At 37.5% G+C, this 17,734-nt stretch overlaps 1 protein-coding gene across 2 annotated transcripts; it reads right to left on the bottom strand.

Annotated features, from left to right (window-relative positions):
- Positions 1-11,071: 11,071 nt before the first annotated feature.
- On the bottom strand, positions 11,072-15,378 carry LOC130951992 (uncharacterized). Of its 2 annotated transcripts, none has more exons than XM_057880754.1 (3): positions 14,789-15,378; positions 14,554-14,704; positions 11,072-11,290 (listed from the first exon to the last, which is right to left on the bottom strand). In XM_057880754.1, exons 1-2 carry the CDS (start codon positions 15,298-15,300, stop codon positions 14,629-14,631), a joined length of 588 nt encoding a protein of 195 aa, XP_057736737.1. In that variant the 5' UTR covers positions 15,301-15,378; the 3' UTR covers positions 11,072-11,290; positions 14,554-14,628. The 2 variants fall into 2 exon arrangements, with proteins under 2 accessions (XP_057736737.1, XP_057736738.1); XM_057880755.1 differs by having other exon boundaries at positions 14,554-14,671.
- Positions 15,379-17,734: the final 2,356 nt, after the last annotated feature.

Raw genomic sequence — 17,734 nt, 5'->3', positions numbered from 1 at the left:
TCTCAAACAAGGGAATAGAGGTGGATCAAGCTAAAGTTGAAGTAATTGAAAAATTACCACCACCCGCCAATGTTAAGGCAATCAGAAGTTTTTTGGGGCATGCAGGATTCTATAGGAGGTTTATAAAGGATTTTTCAAAAATCGCCAAACCTCTAAGCAACCTGCTAGCTGCTGACACGCCATTTATCTTTGATAAAGAGTGTCTGCAGGCATTTGAGACCCTGAAAGCTAAATTGGTCTCAGCACCAATCATCTCTGCACCAAACTGGGCATTGCCATTTGAACTAATGTGTGATGCCAGTGACCATGCCATTGGTGCAGTGTTGGTACAAAGGCATGACAAGCTTCTGCATTTCATTTACTATGCCAGTCGTGTTCTAAATGACGCACAGAAGAATTACACAACCACAGAAAAAGAGCTACTTGCAGTGGTTTACGCCATTGACAAATTAAATTTAGTAGGATCAAAAGTGATTGTGTACACTGATCATGCTGCTCTTAAATATCTACTCACAAAGCAGGATTCAAAACCCAGACTTATAAGATGGGTGTTGCTTCTGCAAGAGTTTGATATAGAAATAAGAGACAGAAAATGAACAGAAAACCAAGTAGCAGATCACCTGTCCCGAATAGAACCAGTAGAAGGGGCGTCCCTCCCTCTCACTGAGATCTCTGAAACCTTTCCGGATGAACAACTCTTTGCCATTCAGGAAGTGCCATGGTTTGCAGATATCGCAAACTACAAGGCAGTAAGATTCATACCCAAAGAGTACAGTAGGCTGCAATCAAAGAAATTGATTACAGATGCAAAGTACTATCTTTGGGATGAACCATATCTCTTCAAGAGATGTGCAGACGGAGTAATCCGTAGATGTGTGCCTAAGGAAGAAGCACAGAAGATTCTATGGCACTGCCATGGATCACAGTATGGAGGACATTTTGGAGGTGAGCGAACAGCCACAAGAGTCCTCCAATGTGGCTTCTACTGGCCTACTCTCTATAAAGATTCCCGAGCATTTGTACTTAATTGTGACAGTTGCCAAAGATCTGGCAATCTGCTTCACAGTTATGCCATGCCTCAGCAAGGGATCTTAGAGATTGAGTTGTTTGATGTATGGGGTATTGACTTTATGGGACCCTTCCCACCATCATACTCAAACACTTATATTCTGGTGGCAGTGGATTATGTATCCAAATGGGTGGAAGCTATTGCAACACCCACCAATGACACTAAAACAGTGTTAAAATTCCTCCAGAAACACATCTTCAGTAGATTTGGTACCCCTAGAGTATTAATCAGTGATGGGGGCAGTCATTTCTGCAATAAACAGCTTTACTCTGCTTTGGTTCGTTATGGAGTTAGCCATAGGGTAGCTACTCCATATCACCCACAGACTAATGGGCAAGCTGAAGTCTCAAATAGAGAACTCAAAAGAATCCTGGAACGGACTGTAATTAACCGTAGAAGGGATTGGGCAAGGAGCTTGGATGATGCTCTGTGGGCATACAGAACTGCATTCAAGACCCCTATAGGGACCTCTCCATACCAGCTTGTGTATGGAAAGGCATGTCACTTGCCAGTGGAACTGGAACACAAGGCCTACTGGGCAACCAGATTCCTAAACCTTGATGCCAAATTAGCTGGAGAAAAACGATTGCTTAGTTAAATGAGCTAGAGGAATTTAGACTCAATGCCTTCGAGAATGCAAAAATTTACAAAGAGAAAGCAAAAAGATGGCATGATAAGAAATTGTCATCCAGAGTCTTTGAGCCGGGGCAGAAAGTTCTGCTATTTAATTCCAGGCTCAAATTATTCCCCGGGAAATTAAAATCCCAGTGGAGAGGTCCATATGTGATTACAAGCGTATCACCATATGGATACATAGAGCTTCAGGATAATGAATCCAACAAAAAGTTCATTGTTAATGGACAGAGAATTAAACATTATCTTGAAAGTAACTTCGAGCAAGAATGCTCGAAACTGAGACTTGATTAAAGCTCTGTGGTAGTCCAGCTAAAGACAATAAAGAAGCGCTTGCAGGGAGGCAACCCAGCCATTTACAAAGTTTATTTACTAATTAAATAAATTTCCTTTTTTTACAGGTATGTGTCCAAGTATCTTCAAGGTAAAATAGCAATTGCTTGAATTCACAGAGTTACAGGGGAATTTGGAAGTTCACTGGCGAAAAAAAGCTAGTAAGAAACATTTTGGGCGTTGAACGCCCAACAGAAGAACCCACTGGGCGTTCAACGCCAGTAAGGGTAGCCATCTGGGCGTTAAACGCCATAAAGGAGCATCTTCTGGGCGTTAAACGCCAGAAAGAAGCACCTTCTGGGCGTTTAACGCCAGATTGACAGCATCCTGGGCGTTCAGAAAAATGCCCAGTGACAAAGGACTTCCTGGCGTTCAACGCCAGAAAGATGCATCTGCTGGGCGTTGAACGCCCAGGAGAAGCAACATTTGGGCGTTAAACGCCCAAAACATGCAGCGTTTGGGCGTTTAACGCCAGAAAGGTGGGGAGGAGGTAAAATTCGTTTTTCTTCACAAATTTTCTAATTTTTATGTTTCAATTCATGATTTCTTGCATAAACATGTTTCAATTCCAAAGATTTTAATCCTAATTTCTAAAAACCCTAATTTCTAAAATCCCTTTTTCAAAAAAAAATCAAATGTATCTTAATTCATAAACACAAATCTTTTTCCAATCCAATTCTTTTTCAAATCTTTTTAATTTTTCTTTCTATCTTTTTCAACCTCTAAGTTTGGTGTGATTTGCCATGATCACTGAGCTAAAACTCATTAAGATCATGGCACCTAAGGGAACAGGAAGAGCAAGGATGTGAACTTAAGGGAGCTGAAGTGTCAGAAATTAATTCTTGAAGGCACCCCACAGACTAGAGGAACATCCACTTCCCAAAATACAGGTTGTTAAGTTCTAATTCTAGCTTTAACTTTGTGATATTATTATTATAGGATTTTACCTTAGAAGTTATATAGGAGTAGTAGTAATTAGCATATCTATTTTGGCTTTATTTCCAATTAAGTTATAACTTATTTTTCTCATCATCATCAAACATGAATAAAATAGTAGATTTGTAGAATAAAGAGGCAATTTAATTTTTTCGAGTTCTTAATAAGGAAAATTCTAATTATTTATATGTGGTGGCAATACTTTTTGTCTTCTGAATGAATGCTTGAACAGTGCATATTTTTGATATTGAATTTTATGAATGTTAAAATTGTTGGCTCTTGAAAGAATGATGAACAAGAGAAATGTTATTGATGATCTGAAAAATCATGAAATTGATTCTTGAAGCAAGAAAAAGCAGTGAAAAAAAAAACTTTCTTGTGAAAAAAAAAATGCCAAAAAGAGAGAAAGAAAAAGCCAATAGCCCTTAAAACCAAAAGGCAAGGGTAAAAAGGATCCAAGGCTTTGAGCATTAATGGATAGGAGGGCCCAAGGAAATAAATCCAGGCCTAAGCGGCTAAATCAAGCTGTCCCTAACCATGTGCTTGTGGCATGCAGGTCCAAGTGAAAAGCTTGAGACTGAGTGGTTAAAGTCGTGATCCAAAGCGAAAGAGTGTGCTTAAGAACTCTGGACACCTCTAATTGGGGACTCTAGCAAAGCTGAGTCAGATTCTGAAAAGGTTCACCCAATTATGTGTCTGTGGCATTTATGTATCCGGTGGTAATACTGGAAAACAAAGTGCTTACGGCCACGGCCAAGACTCATAAAGTAGCTGTGTTCAAGAATCAACATACTAAACTAGGAGAATCAATAATACTATCTGAATTCTGAGTTCCTATGGATGCCAACCATTCTGAATTTCAAAGGATAAAGTAAGATGCCAAAACTGTTCAGAAGCAAAAAGCTACTAGTCCCGCTCATCTAATTAGAATCTGAGCTTCACTTGAAACTCTGAGATATTATTGTTTCTTAATTTCTTTTCATCCTATATTATTTATCTAGTTGCTTGAGGACAAGCAACAGTTTAAGTTTGGTGTTGTGATGAGCGGATATTTTATACGCTTTTTGGGGGTAATTTCATGTAGATTTTAGTATGTTTTAATTAGTTTTCAATATAATTTTATTAGTTTTTAAGCAAAAATCAAATTTCTGGACTTTACTATGAGTTGTGTGATTTTTCTGTGATTTCAGGTATTTTCTGGCTGAAATTGAGGAAGCTGAGCAAAAATCTGACTTGGGCTGAAAAAGGACTGCTGATGCTGTTGGATCCTGACCTCCCTACACTCGAAATGGATTTTCTGGAGCTACAGGAGTCCAATTGGCGCGTTCTCAACGTCGTTGGAAAGTAGACATTCAGGGCTTTCCAGCAATATATAATAGTCCATACTTTGCGCGAAGATAGACGACGTAACTTGGCGTTGAACGCCAAGTACATGCTGCTGTCTGGAGTTAAACGCCAGAAACACGTCAAGATCCGGAGTTGAACGCCCAAAACACGTCATAACTTGGAGTTCAACTCCAAGAAAAGCCTCTACTCGTGGATAGCTTTAGTCTCAGCCCCAGCACACACCAAGTGGGCCCCAGAAGTGGATTTCTGCACCAATTATCTTAGTTTACTCATATTCTGTAAACCTAGGTTACTAGTTTACTATTTAAACAACTTTTAGAGAATTATTTTGTACCTCATGACATTTTCAGATCTGAATTACATACTTTTTGACGGCATGAGTCTCTAAACTCCATTGTTGGGGGTGAGGAGCTCTGCAGCGTCTCGATGAATTAATGCAATTGTTTCTATTTCACTCAAACATGTGTGTGATCCGATCTAAGATGTTTATTCGCGCTTAATTATGAAGGAGGTGATGATCCGTGACACTCATCACCTCCCTCAATCCATGAACGTGTGCTTGACAAACACCTTCGTTCTACATCAGACTGAATGAGCTTCTCTTAGATTCCTTATTCAGAATCTCTGCGGTATAAGCTAGAATTGATGGCGGCCACTCTTGAGAATCCGGAAGGTCTAAACCTTGTCTGTGGTATTCCGAGTAGGATTCAAGGATTGAATGGCTGTGACGCGCTTCAAACTCGCGATTGCTGGGCGTGATGACAAACGCAAAAGGATCAATGGATCCTATTCCAACATGATCGAGAACCAACAGCTGATTATCCGTGCTGTGACAGAGCATAGGAATGTTTTCACTGAGAGGATGGGAGGTAGCCACTGACAATGGTGACACCCTACATACAGCTTGCCGTAGACGTGCTTTACAAACAATTGAGTTGAATGTTACATTGCAGAAATTCAGAGGACAAAGCATCTCCAAAACTCCAACATATTTCTCATTACTGCACAACAAGTAACGATTTTATTCTCTTTTATTTTTCTAATAATTCCAAACACTTTTACTTCTTACAATTAAATCCAAATAACCTTATTGGCATCCTGACTAAGATTAATAAAATAAATATAGCTTGCTTCAAACCAATAATCTCCGTGGGATCGACCCTTACTCACGTAAGGTATTACTTGGACGACCCAGTGCACTTGCTGGTTAGTTGTGCGAATTGCCAAAGAGTTAGATTGCATTTCGTGCACCAATTCTTCTCCCACTTTGTTAACCTCTAACTATGAAGGTAAGTTAAGTATATGAATTAATTCCAATTCTCAACTAACAATGAGTTTGATAACTCAAGAGTCACCAATTATTTAACCAAGGCCAAAAGGGGAAAAACTAAATCTACTAGAATAACAATATCCTCAGATTAGGAATAATAAATAGGAACAATCATAAACTAAAATACCTCAAATATCATTAAATAAGAAAATCATCATGAAAGTGACATAGGCCAAATAGGCAACATAACTAATACAAGCAAGCATTCAAATGTCTGAAAATAAGAAATAAACATAAAGTAAAAGAACATTGAACCTGGGATTGAGAGTCACTCTAGAAAGCTAAGAGAAGTCCTAAATCCTAATTTCTAAAAACACTACCTAAATCCTAAAGAGAGAGAGAGAACCTCTCTCCAAACTAGATCTAAATCATGGAAATTGAATTATGAGTGCTTCCTTATGAATGGATGTATTCCTCCACTTTATAGCCTCTAATCTGTGCCTTCTGGACTTAGATTTTGGCTAAAAAGGGCCTCAGAACTCGCTGGGGCGTGTTCTGTAATTTTCTGGTGCGTAGCCTCTGTCACGCGTCTGTGTGGGTCACGCGGTCGCGTCATTCGGAGCTTTTCCTTGCCACGCGGTCGCGTCATTCATGCGACCGCGTCATGTGCGTTCTGCTTAAGGCACGCGCTCGCGTCAGTCATGCGGCCGCGTTGCTGAATCTTCGCTTCTGGCACGCGATAGCGTCGTCCATGCGATCGCGTGGATACCAGTTTCCTTAAAGCCCCGTTTTGCTTTCTCCTTTCCTTTTAGTATGTTTCCTTTTTCATCATTTAAGTCATTCTGCCTTAGAAAATCTGAAACTACTCAACACACTAATCACGGCATCGAATGGAAATAAGAGAGGATTAATAATAAGCAAATATAAGTCCAAAGAAACATGTTTTCAATCAAAGCACATAATTAGGAAGGCAAATGTAAAGCATGCAAATAGTATGAATAAGTGGGTAAAGAGTTGATAAAATCCACTCAATTGAGCACAAGATAAACTATAAAATAGTGGTTTATCAAGCTTTTTGTGGCTTTAAGAGTAAGAGGGAGATGGTTAGTGGTAGGAGTTGTCAAGCAAGGTTCAATATGGTTGTATGCTCTAAGTTGAAATGCAAAGGTTGGTGTAGAGCTCCATTAAATGGGTCTAGGAAGTTATTTGGAAGTCTCAGTGAGAATTCATATTGCTTGCCACCCGGTTGGAACAATAATGATAAACAAGAAGACGGGTGCAAAAACAAGGTTTGGGACCCCGGAATTCATTCCAACAATCAATACTTTTGGGGTCTTGTCACTTGCTTCAACTTACTTGAAGGCTCTTTGAGCCTAGTTTGGGATCCCGAAGGCCATTGGAATTACAAACATTGGTGGAGATTCTTGGAAGAGTTCAAGCATAAGCCGCCCTAACAAGGAGCTCACCAAATGTCCAACTTAAGGACTTTAACTAAAAGTGCTAGGTGGGAGTTCATTTTCTTAGCTTCATTTTATTTTGTTTTTATCAGTATTCATTCATAATTTTTGCATAATCATCTGCATTCTACATTCTACATTCTGCATTCTGCTTCAAAAAAAAAGGAGTGTTCGATGCGCAAGCGTCCCTAACGCGTACGCGTCATGTGTGAGTTCGCACCACCAAGGAACTGACCCGAGAGTTCGGCCAGAGTGGTGCTAGAAGCGTGCCTTGCGCACAAGCAAGACCACGCATACACGTCAAAGACGCGTGCGCGTCGCTTGCGCATTTGCCAGACCACGCGTAAGCGTCTGTGACGCATACGCGTGACCCTGGAAATTGGCGTAAATAGGTGTTTGGCTAGAGAGTTGTGATGGCTTGGGGCTGGAATTGTGCTAGAAGCACAATCTTCATCACGCGTACACGTCCCTGATGCGTGCGCATCATTTTCACTTTGTCCCCATCCACACGTATGCGTACCTGATGTGCACGTGTCGTCTGTCTATCTAGCCCTCATGCGCATCAACCCGAGAGTTGTGCGTGCACGGGGCTGCCTTCGTGCGATTCGCACGAATTGAGAGCACGCGTACGCATCTTAGACGCTTACGCGTCACTTGAACTTTCTGTGAGCCATGCGTACACGTGCCGTACGCGTGCACGTCGTACACACCGCCTTACTTCACTAGCGCGCCGCCCAGATTCCAATTATTTCCTCCTCCCAAATCCCAATTCTCTCCCTCTCACTCCTACTCCTTTCTTCTCCTTCTCTCTCCTCCTTATTCCCTTTCTTTTCTTTTATTTGTTACATTTTCATAGTCGCATTCATGGCATTTTAACTTTATTGTTTCTTCTCCTTTTCTTTTCTACATTTGTTGTTTTCACATTGGTGTTAAAATTTTCTTACTCAACTGTTGTATATTTCTTGCATTATTTTGGGTGCTTCTTAACTTGTTTACTATTTAGTTGAAATTCCATGTACTTCCATTGTTTCCTCACTTACATGTTGTTGCTACCATGTCGTTGAGAACCTTATTGTTTGGCAATAGTCCACATATATTTTATTTCTTTTCATATCTTTGTTCGTGGGTTATTCTTTTACCTTTTTCCTCTTCTTTCAGTATGGCAACCAAGAAGGAAAATGGAACACTTCTAAATAGAGCAACAGACAAGTGCCTGGCGCACATTCTTTGGAGAAAAAGCATCAGTTAGAGCCACCCGTCCACTTGTACATCTTTCTATGCACCGAGGACGGTGCAATCTTTAAGTGTGGAGAGGTCGATACCGACTTCCAGTGGTTAGTTATTTTCTTTTTCAATGCCAATGTTTAATTCTCTTTGTTAAATTAGTTGTTGCATTTGCATGTTTGATCGCATGTTTGTTTGATTTTGTGCATATTTTACCACTACTTGGTTGAGGTAATATTTTCTTTTTTCAAGAAACTTTTTATAGCATTTCACTAATTTGAATAAACTTTTTGTTAAACTTGTTGGAAGAATTTTATTTTGGAACATGGTTTTAGAGCTCGAACACACAACCTAGTGAGATTTTGAGCCTACTCGATTGGTTGCATTTTATCAACCAATGTTTTATTTTGGTGTGTGTTGTTCTCTCTAAAATTGTGATCTATATCTTGCTTGATTCTTGGTGGACGAAATTGTGATCACATCAATGTAGTACTCTTTGTTATTGTATGGAATCATTATTGTGGCTCTTTGCTATGTATGGACACAACTCCGTTCAACTTAACCAGCAAGTGTACTGGGTCATCCAAGTAATACCTTACGTGAGTAAAGGTCGATCCCACAGAGATTGTTCGTATGAAGCAAGCTATGGTTACCTTGTAAATCTCAGTCAGGTAGATTAAACCAATTGATTATGGATTTTCTAAATTAAATAATAAATAATAAACTTAAAATAAAGATAAAGTTACTCATGTAATTCCATGGTGGGAATTTCAGATAGGTGTATGGAGATGTTGTGCTCCTCCTGAATCTCTGCTTTCCTACTTCTTTCCTTCAATCCTTCTTACTCCTTTCTATGGCAAGCTGTATGTAGGGCATCACCGTTGTCAATGGCTACATCCCATCCTCTCAGTGAAAAAGGTCCAAATGCTCTGTCACAGCACGGCTAATCATCTGTCGGTTCTCAATCAGGTTGGAGTAGAATACCTTGATTCTTTTGCGTCTGTCACTAATGCCCAGCCTTCAGGAGTTTGAAGCTCGTCACGGTCATTCAATCCCGGAATCCTACTCGGAATACCACAGACAAGGTTAGACTTTCCGAATTCCCATGAATGCCGCCATCAATTCTAGCTTATACCACGAAGATTCTGATTAAGGAATCCAAGAGATATGCGCCCGGCCTAAGGTAGAACGGAAGTGGTTGTCAGTCATGTGCGTTCATAGGTGAGAATGATGATGAGTGTCACGGATCATCACATTCATCAAGTTGAAGTGCAACGAATATCTCAGAATAGGAATAAAGAGAATTGAATAGAAACAGTTGTAATTGCATTAAAACTTGAGGTACAGCAGAGCTCCACACCCTTAATCTATGGTGTGTAGAAACTCCACCGTTGAAAATACATAAGTGAAAGGTTCAGGCATGGCCGAATGGCCAGCCCCCAAGGTCTAAGGACTAGGCGTCCAGAGATGTCTAATACAATAGTAAATTATCCTATTTATAATAAACTAGCTACTAGGGTTTACAAGAATAAGTAATTGATGCATAAATCCACTTCCGGGGCCCACTTGGTGTATGTTTGAGCTGAGCTTGATCTATCCACGAGCTGAGGCTTCTTTTGGAGTTGAATGCCAAGTTGTAACGTGTTTTGGGCGTTCAACTCCGGGTCGTGACGTGTTTCTGGTGTTTTACTCCAGACAACAACATGAAATTGGAGTTGAGCGCCAATTTACGTCATCAATTTCCAAATAAAGTATGAACTATTATATATTGCTGGAAAGCTCTGGATGTCTACTTTTCAACGCCGTTGAGAGCGCGCCATTTGGAGTTTTGTAGCTCCAGAAAATCCATTTCGAGTGCAAGGAGGTCAGATTCCAACAACATCAGCAGTCCTTTGTCAGCCTCCTATCAGAGTTTTGCTCAAGTCCCTCAATTTCAGCCAGAATTTACCTGAAATCATAGAAAAACACACAAACTCATAGTAAAGTCCAGAAATGTGAATTTAACATAAAAACTATTGAAAACATCCCTAAAAGTAGCTTGAACTTACTAAAAACTACCTAAAAACAATGCCAAAAAGCGTATAAATTATCCGCTCATCAATTCTATATTTCCATGGTTTGATGTATGCATGCACTTATGTGATTGAGGCCTTTGTTTCACTGAGCTTACATATCTATATGGCCCTACCCTTTCATTATCCTTTGCAAACCAATTTGAGCCTATTTTAGCCCTTTTATTCTTTACTTTAGCACATTACTAACTCTAAGCGAAAAACAATAATGTCCTTAATTTGAATCCTTGGTTAGCTTAGACTAGTGACAGTGCTCATGAATTAAGTGTGGGAAAATTGCGTTTGGAAATATTTGGTTTGAGAATTGGGTGTTGTATATTCTTGAGAAAATGTGAAAAAGAATGTTGAGGACATGTTTATGCATTCAATACTTTAATCATATGCATTGAGAAAAACAAAAGAAAAAAATAGAAAAAAATAGAAAAATAAAAAATATATATAGAAAAAAAAGAGAGAAAAAGAAAAGAAAAAGACCAAGTGATAAAAGGGGGACAAAATGCCCCAAAGTAAATGATAGCAATGCATATGAGTTGTACTCAAATTAGGATGCATGAATATTGTAACGACCCAACTTCTAGAACGTCATGATCGTACCAAAAGTAAGGCGTTACCAACCTGCTTTCCTTTATTAACTATTTACTATTGAGCCTCTAGTTCGATATCGCGATTCAATTTTAGTAAAAATACCAGAAAATTTTGTTTTTTGTTCATCAAAGACATGTATCAAAGGTTTCCAACAAACAATAGTAATCACATAAATATTATTGATAATAATTCTTATACAAAAGAAACCAAATGATACTCATATACAATATACCAAACCTACCCCTCTATATGAAATAAAATCTCAAGGGACAATCGGCGAGGGGACTCTATGAAAGCAATTAAAACCATAAAGAAAGCCTACTAATCACTCGCAGCTTCAAATTGCGTCTTCAAACCTGTGTCACTGAAAGGGTGGAAAATTTGGGGTGAGAACAAACCACACGTTCTCAGTAGAGAATGGGAATGCCGTAAAAGTAATGATTAACATGCAAATAATTAACTTTACTTAATAAACCATCTTTGTCAAACCCTTTGAAATACTTTTTAATCTTACCTTAGATAAATAATTACTTTCTTTAAATTCCAAAACCCAAAACAGATCTCAATCGTAAAACTTGTCATATTAAATATCTATCAGCCATATAATTGATTCTCAGTCATAACAACTTATAGTAACCATCTTCATCCATTCACAAACTACTAGCACAGGTAAGAAACTCAATTCAACACACAAACAAATCACAATAAGACAAACAACACAATCACAAACAAGTAATACAAGCAATACAACCAAATGCAAATACACAACTAATATGATGCATGTCTGTCCTAAGCAGGCCATGAGCTCACGTGTCGGTTTACACCCTGCAGCCCGACATTACCTAGGAACAAGTCCCAGATATGGCTTCCCTTTGTGTCCTTAGTGCATATGTGTCGGTGGTAAGAATACCACTCCTTCGTGACTACCGGCAGTCGGCGCAAAGCCCGACCCCATAATATACGCACAAGGGGAAACAGTGATCTTCAGTTCGTGGGCGTCCCCGAGATCAATTCACAAACAAAACAGAGATCTTCAGTTCGTGGGTTATACCCGAGATCAATTCACAACAATCAAACAGAGATCTTCAGTTCGTGGGTTTCCCCGAGATCAATACATAACAAACACGATCTTCAGTTCGTGGGCTATACCCGAGATCAATACACAGCAAACAATGATCTTCAGTTCGTGGGTTATACCCGAGATCAACATACAACAATTCATGGGTTATTCCCGTAATCAGTGATTATCAGTCCGTGGGTTTTTCCCGCATATAAAACAAATAACAATTTATAGGTTTCCCCGAGATCAATGATCATTCAGTTCGTGGGTACTTCCCGAATTCAACCAATTATCAGTTCATGGGTTTTCCCCGTAGTTAAACAACTAACAGTTCGTGGGGTTTTCCCGCCTTTTATCACTTTTCATCTTCCTTTCCAAAATGCAACAATCCACATATCAATTCGTCATTCTCTCTTTTCCTTTGATTTCTTAACATTTTTCTTTAAACCTTTCTTATCTTTCTCAGGCATTTATCCATAAAAATCTTAACCATCAAGCCAGTCATAATCTCTACTTTAGCAATCTTGACTCAAGCCAACTTTAAAACTATCTTTCAGTTTAACTCTCTATCAAAGACTCAAGAAAATCATTTATTTTAAATTCATTAAACATTTTTCAAAACATAAGCTTTCATTAGAAATAATTAAATAAAACTCTTTCTCAAGTAAAACTTCAGGTTTTACAAAATTCCGGCAGCACCTCCCCTAAAACTCGTACTCAACCACCCTTTCTCAACAATTCAACAATCCTTTCAGCTATTGCCACAACAATATATTCTCAAGACATTTGATAATAGTATATAAAATCTATTTCTTAAAATACAATATCAAAAATAATTACTAACACAACTTGGCAGCCTGATTTCCATTTTGTTTTTAAAATACCAAATGAATTTGGAATTGCGCAAACTTTATATCCATGCGACCGTCTCGGATTAAGCTTTCTATTAAATCAAAAATCATAATTTTTCGCTGACTATAGCTCCGGGAATATAAGCAAAATCGGGACTGTTCTGCAGTGTTTTAAAACCAGCAGACAGCAGCACCATACAACATTTGAAATTTCATATAAAATCCAAATTAAATCCAACTACCTTCAAAATTAATGTGGTTAAACATAACTCATCCAAATTTCTTTCTCAATTGGTTCCAGGGTCATACCATTTTTAATGAAGGAGTTACATAGCTTGGAAGTTAGGTAATTTTCTGCAGAATTCTGTTTTACAAATCATTGAACACAACCTCTTCCAAGTCCCATAACTCACTTATTAAAACATGGAAAATCCTAAAATTTAAATCACATATACTAAACATACTAAATTTTCATTTCCAATTGGTTGCATCTCAATATCATTCCAGATTTAAAAATTAGAAAACTTCAAAGTTACTGACTTTGAAAACAAAGCCTAACTTTTGCTGCATAAAACATCTTTCTTTGAAAATCCAAAACTTTAAAATCACAACTCTAACAATTCTACATTTTTATGAAATTAAAGTATTAGGACCAAAGTTTCATATAAAATTGGTTCCATCTCAAAATTCAAAATGCAGAATTTCCACTAAAGAAATCAAGTTGCTGCTGTGTTAAATGCTCAGCAGAAAAACCAGATTTGACATCCATGACTTAAAAATTCACCATAAATCATAAACTTAGTGAAAAAGCCTCAAATTCAGCAGTTCAGTTCCCTATATTCCCAAGCTCAATCCGGACTTAGTCTCACACAATTCCGATAATTACAGAAATAGTTATAACTTTTCAAAGTGTCCAGCTCCTTTTAAACATAATGCAGAAAAATCAAGTTTTACACTTTAACTTTGAAAAATCATAACTAGTTCAACATTTTAAGATTCAATTCTCCAATTATTCCTTAAGCCCAACTTCAATTAATCACTAACTAAACCCATTACAATAAACCAACTCAACAGCAATAGTTTCAATTTGACCCATCAAAATACCAAAATCACAATAATCTCTCATCAAACAATTCAAAATACTTCGTCCAAGATCAGAATTTTCAACAAATCCACTATCATTACACTATATCAAATAACCAGCACATCATTCAATTTAATATAAATCCATCAAAGATTAGAATTTTCAGTCAGTTTGCAACCATCAAGCAAACCAGCCTATGGCAACCAGCTCAACATAATCAAATAACAGGATTCTCAAAACAGTTTAATCCCTTAAGTTCCAATCCTTCAATAACCACCAAAACCAATATCAACTAGTCGCAAGTAAATTTTACAGCCGTTCCCATACATCAAATATCCAATTCAACATCAAACAAGACAATAATTCATTCAAAATCGGAATCTCAATCAATTCATCCCGGAATCAATAATTCAGTCACATATCACAACCGCATCTAATTTCAACTATAATTCAAAGTAATCACGACCACATTCAATTCTAATCATAATTCAGAATAATCACTTTAACTAACTATTCTCAAACATATTTCAAACAATTCACATCAATTAATCAACTCTGAATCATAATTAACTATTTGCACTTATTCAAATAACTTGGTGGGCATTCTAAATTAAAAACGTTAAATCCCCTACCTCAGTTAGTCGAAATCCACAAAATTAAACGTGACTCCAACTTCGTTCTAACTCACATCAACAATAGCAGCAGCTCTAACAGTTTCCTGAGGGCATCAACGGTATCCCGGTGATAGTTCTAGCAATAAACAGGGAAAATAGAGTAGCAACACTGAACAAAAACATAGGTTTCCTTAGTTAGAACAGGTGAAAGACATAGGAATAGGATAGAAGCAGAGCAAGGGTTAAAGCTCACGGTCTAAAAAATGGAGGAATTGGAACCAAATCAATAGCTTCAATGGCAGCTCTGATGGCGGTTCCAGCAGCCACAAAACGGTTCCCAGTGACAGCAACAACAACTTGAAGCAATTTTGAGCTAACAGAGAAGACAACCGAGATAGAGCAAGGCAAGGTGGAATAGATACTATGGCTTTCGGTGAGCTCAGCTGCAGTGACAGGTTCTTTTACCATGGTTGCATTTCTTTCCATGACAGACTTAACAGTGGCGACGGCAACCACCTCGGTGGCGTTCACGGCTCCTTCTCCCTCATCTCTGTCTTCCTCGATGACGGGGCAAACTCCAAGGTTACGGCAGGAAGATCGACGGCGACGGTGAGCAGAAGCGGAAGCTTCCTGGACGGCGGCGGCGGCGCGAGCAGCAGAACGCAGCGGCAGCGGCGGTCCACGATGATGGCGCGACACCTCCACCGGCACTCCCCTCTCTCGGGTCTCACTCTCTTCCCCCCTTCCCCGATCAGCTTTCCCCATTTCTCTCTTCCTTTTCTTTTCTTTTCTATTCCTGAAGTGGGTTTGGGTTATTTTGGGGAAAGGGTATGGCGGCTAGGGTTAAGGAAATTAGGGTTTGTGATTCAATTTGGGAATTAGGGATTTTATAAAGTAATATGGATAGATATGAATAGATATTTTGATAAAATTGGAGGATAGGATAATTTTAAAATTAAATGTACTCTATTAAAAATATTTAGAAACATCATTTATCAACATATTGCTCAGTTAAATCAATTATTTCTAATTTACATTATAAAATGAACAAGTTAATTATATTTTGTAAAGTATAATTTAAATTCAAATATCAATTTTCTAGATTAAATCATACAAATCTCTATTATTTTTCTATCTCTGAAACTTTAATTTCCATTTATAAAGTAATTATTCATAATAAAAATTGTACATAAACATTAATTGACTTAAACTTAAAGTATTTATAAATATTAATCTAATCATTTCTAATAAAATAATTTTTAGAAGTTCAAATTAATAACATAATTCATTCAAAATAGGATTTCTTTAAATTAAATTATACAATTTCTTCTTATTTTTCATTTATCAAAACTATAATTTCAATTATACCAAATATCTAATAAAATTTATATAAGGATTCTAATTAATTTAAACTCCAATTATGATGAAACTCCATTTAATTATCATTAGTAAAATAATTTTCTCAAAATAAAATTATCAACAAATAAAATAAATCATAAATAACTATTTTATTTGATTTTCAAAAACTAAGGTTGTTACAAATATATGGAAAACATAGTTAATGAGTAGTTAGATTTTATACTCTTATTACATGGATTGTCTTAGGTTAGGTGGTAAGCTTAGGTTAATTAATGATTCAGATTTTAGTCGACTTGACCAAATACAATCCTACCTTGACCCTAACCCCATCACAACCCTTAAAAGACCTCTTGATTTGTGTATTTGTGCATTAAATCTTTGTTGATTGGTAGAAGAAGAGCAAGCCTTAGAAAGCAAGATTAGTAGAGAACCGAGAGACTCGACCCTTAAACACTTGAGTGATTATAGTGTATACACTTCCAGTGAGGGTTCGATACTCGATTCTTTGTTCCTGGCTTTCATGAGCTATTTTCTTCTACAAGTCAATTTGTACTTCATTTTTATTATTTGAATTAGTGAAATCCAGGTTATAATTGTTCTTGAAAGGTTTATTTACTTTTCACCAAGTAGGTAAAAGCATTTTACATTTAGCTGCATTCATACAGATAGGTTGCATTTCATACATCCTACCATTTTGCCTTCACTCTTTTAGTTCTCTTGAGCTTAGCATAAGGACATGTTAATGTTTAAGTGTGGGGAGATTTGATGCACCACTAATTCGTGGTACATCTTGTGCTTAATTGAGTGTAATTTATCCACTATTCTCACATTTATTTACAGAATTCACTTGTTTTACACTTTCCTTTTTGATTTTATGCTATGATTGAAAACATGCTTCTTTGGCCTTTAATTCAGTATTTTTAATTCCCCTTTATACCATTCGATGCCTTGATCTATGCGTTAAGTGTTTTCAGACTATATAGGGCAGGAATGGCTTAAAGGATGGAAAGGAAGCTTGCATAAATAGAAGGAGCACAAGAATTAAAGGAGATAACTAGCGAGGAGCGATGCGTGCGTGCACCTGACGCGTGCGCCTGATTTGGAGATTTGCACGACGACGTGTGTGATGTGTGAAAAACGATCTAAAACAAAAATCACCGGCAAGTGTACCGGGTTGCATCAAGTAGTAATTACTCACATGAGTGAGGTCGATCCCACAGGGATTGAAGGATTGATCCATTTTAGTTAGGTGGTTAATTTAGTCAAGCAAACAAGTCTTGATTTGAGTGAATTGTATCCAACAGAAGCTAAATTGCATGAAATTTAAAGGGAGATGGATAATTGACTGTAAATTAAAGAGCAAAGGAAGTAAAGAAGCTGAATCTTAAAGTGCAAGTAACATAAATGACAGAAGCTTAGATTGCAAGAAATGTAAATTGATTGAATCATAAAGGGTTTTGGGAGCTGAGATTTCAGAAATTAAACAAGAGAAAGTAAATGACAATCAACAGAGAAGTAAAGGATGAATTAAAATGCAGCAGATCTAAACAGAAAAGAAGAATTGCTTGAAGAAGCAAAACAGAAAGTAAATTCAGTTCAATTACAATAACTAAAAGAGAAGTTGAAGAGCTCTGTGGTTGAATGAGACTAGAGACAAGTCTAGATCTCAATTCCTTCCTTGATCCAATAGAGAAAATTGCAGAAGAAGTAGAGATAAAAACAGTAAAGGAAACTTAGATCCAAATCACAATTCTTTGAAATTATGTAGAAAGTAAACAAAGAGAGATCTCATATCAAGAATGAAACAGAATTCCTTCAATTCTCAATCCAATATTCAAAA

This window comes from Arachis stenosperma, chromosome 9 (assembly GCF_014773155.1).
Source record: "Arachis stenosperma cultivar V10309 chromosome 9, arast.V10309.gnm1.PFL2, whole genome shotgun sequence".
NCBI classification, from domain to species: domain Eukaryota; kingdom Viridiplantae; phylum Streptophyta; class Magnoliopsida; order Fabales; family Fabaceae; genus Arachis; species Arachis stenosperma.
This window is presented reverse-complemented; position numbering and strand designations above follow the sequence as displayed.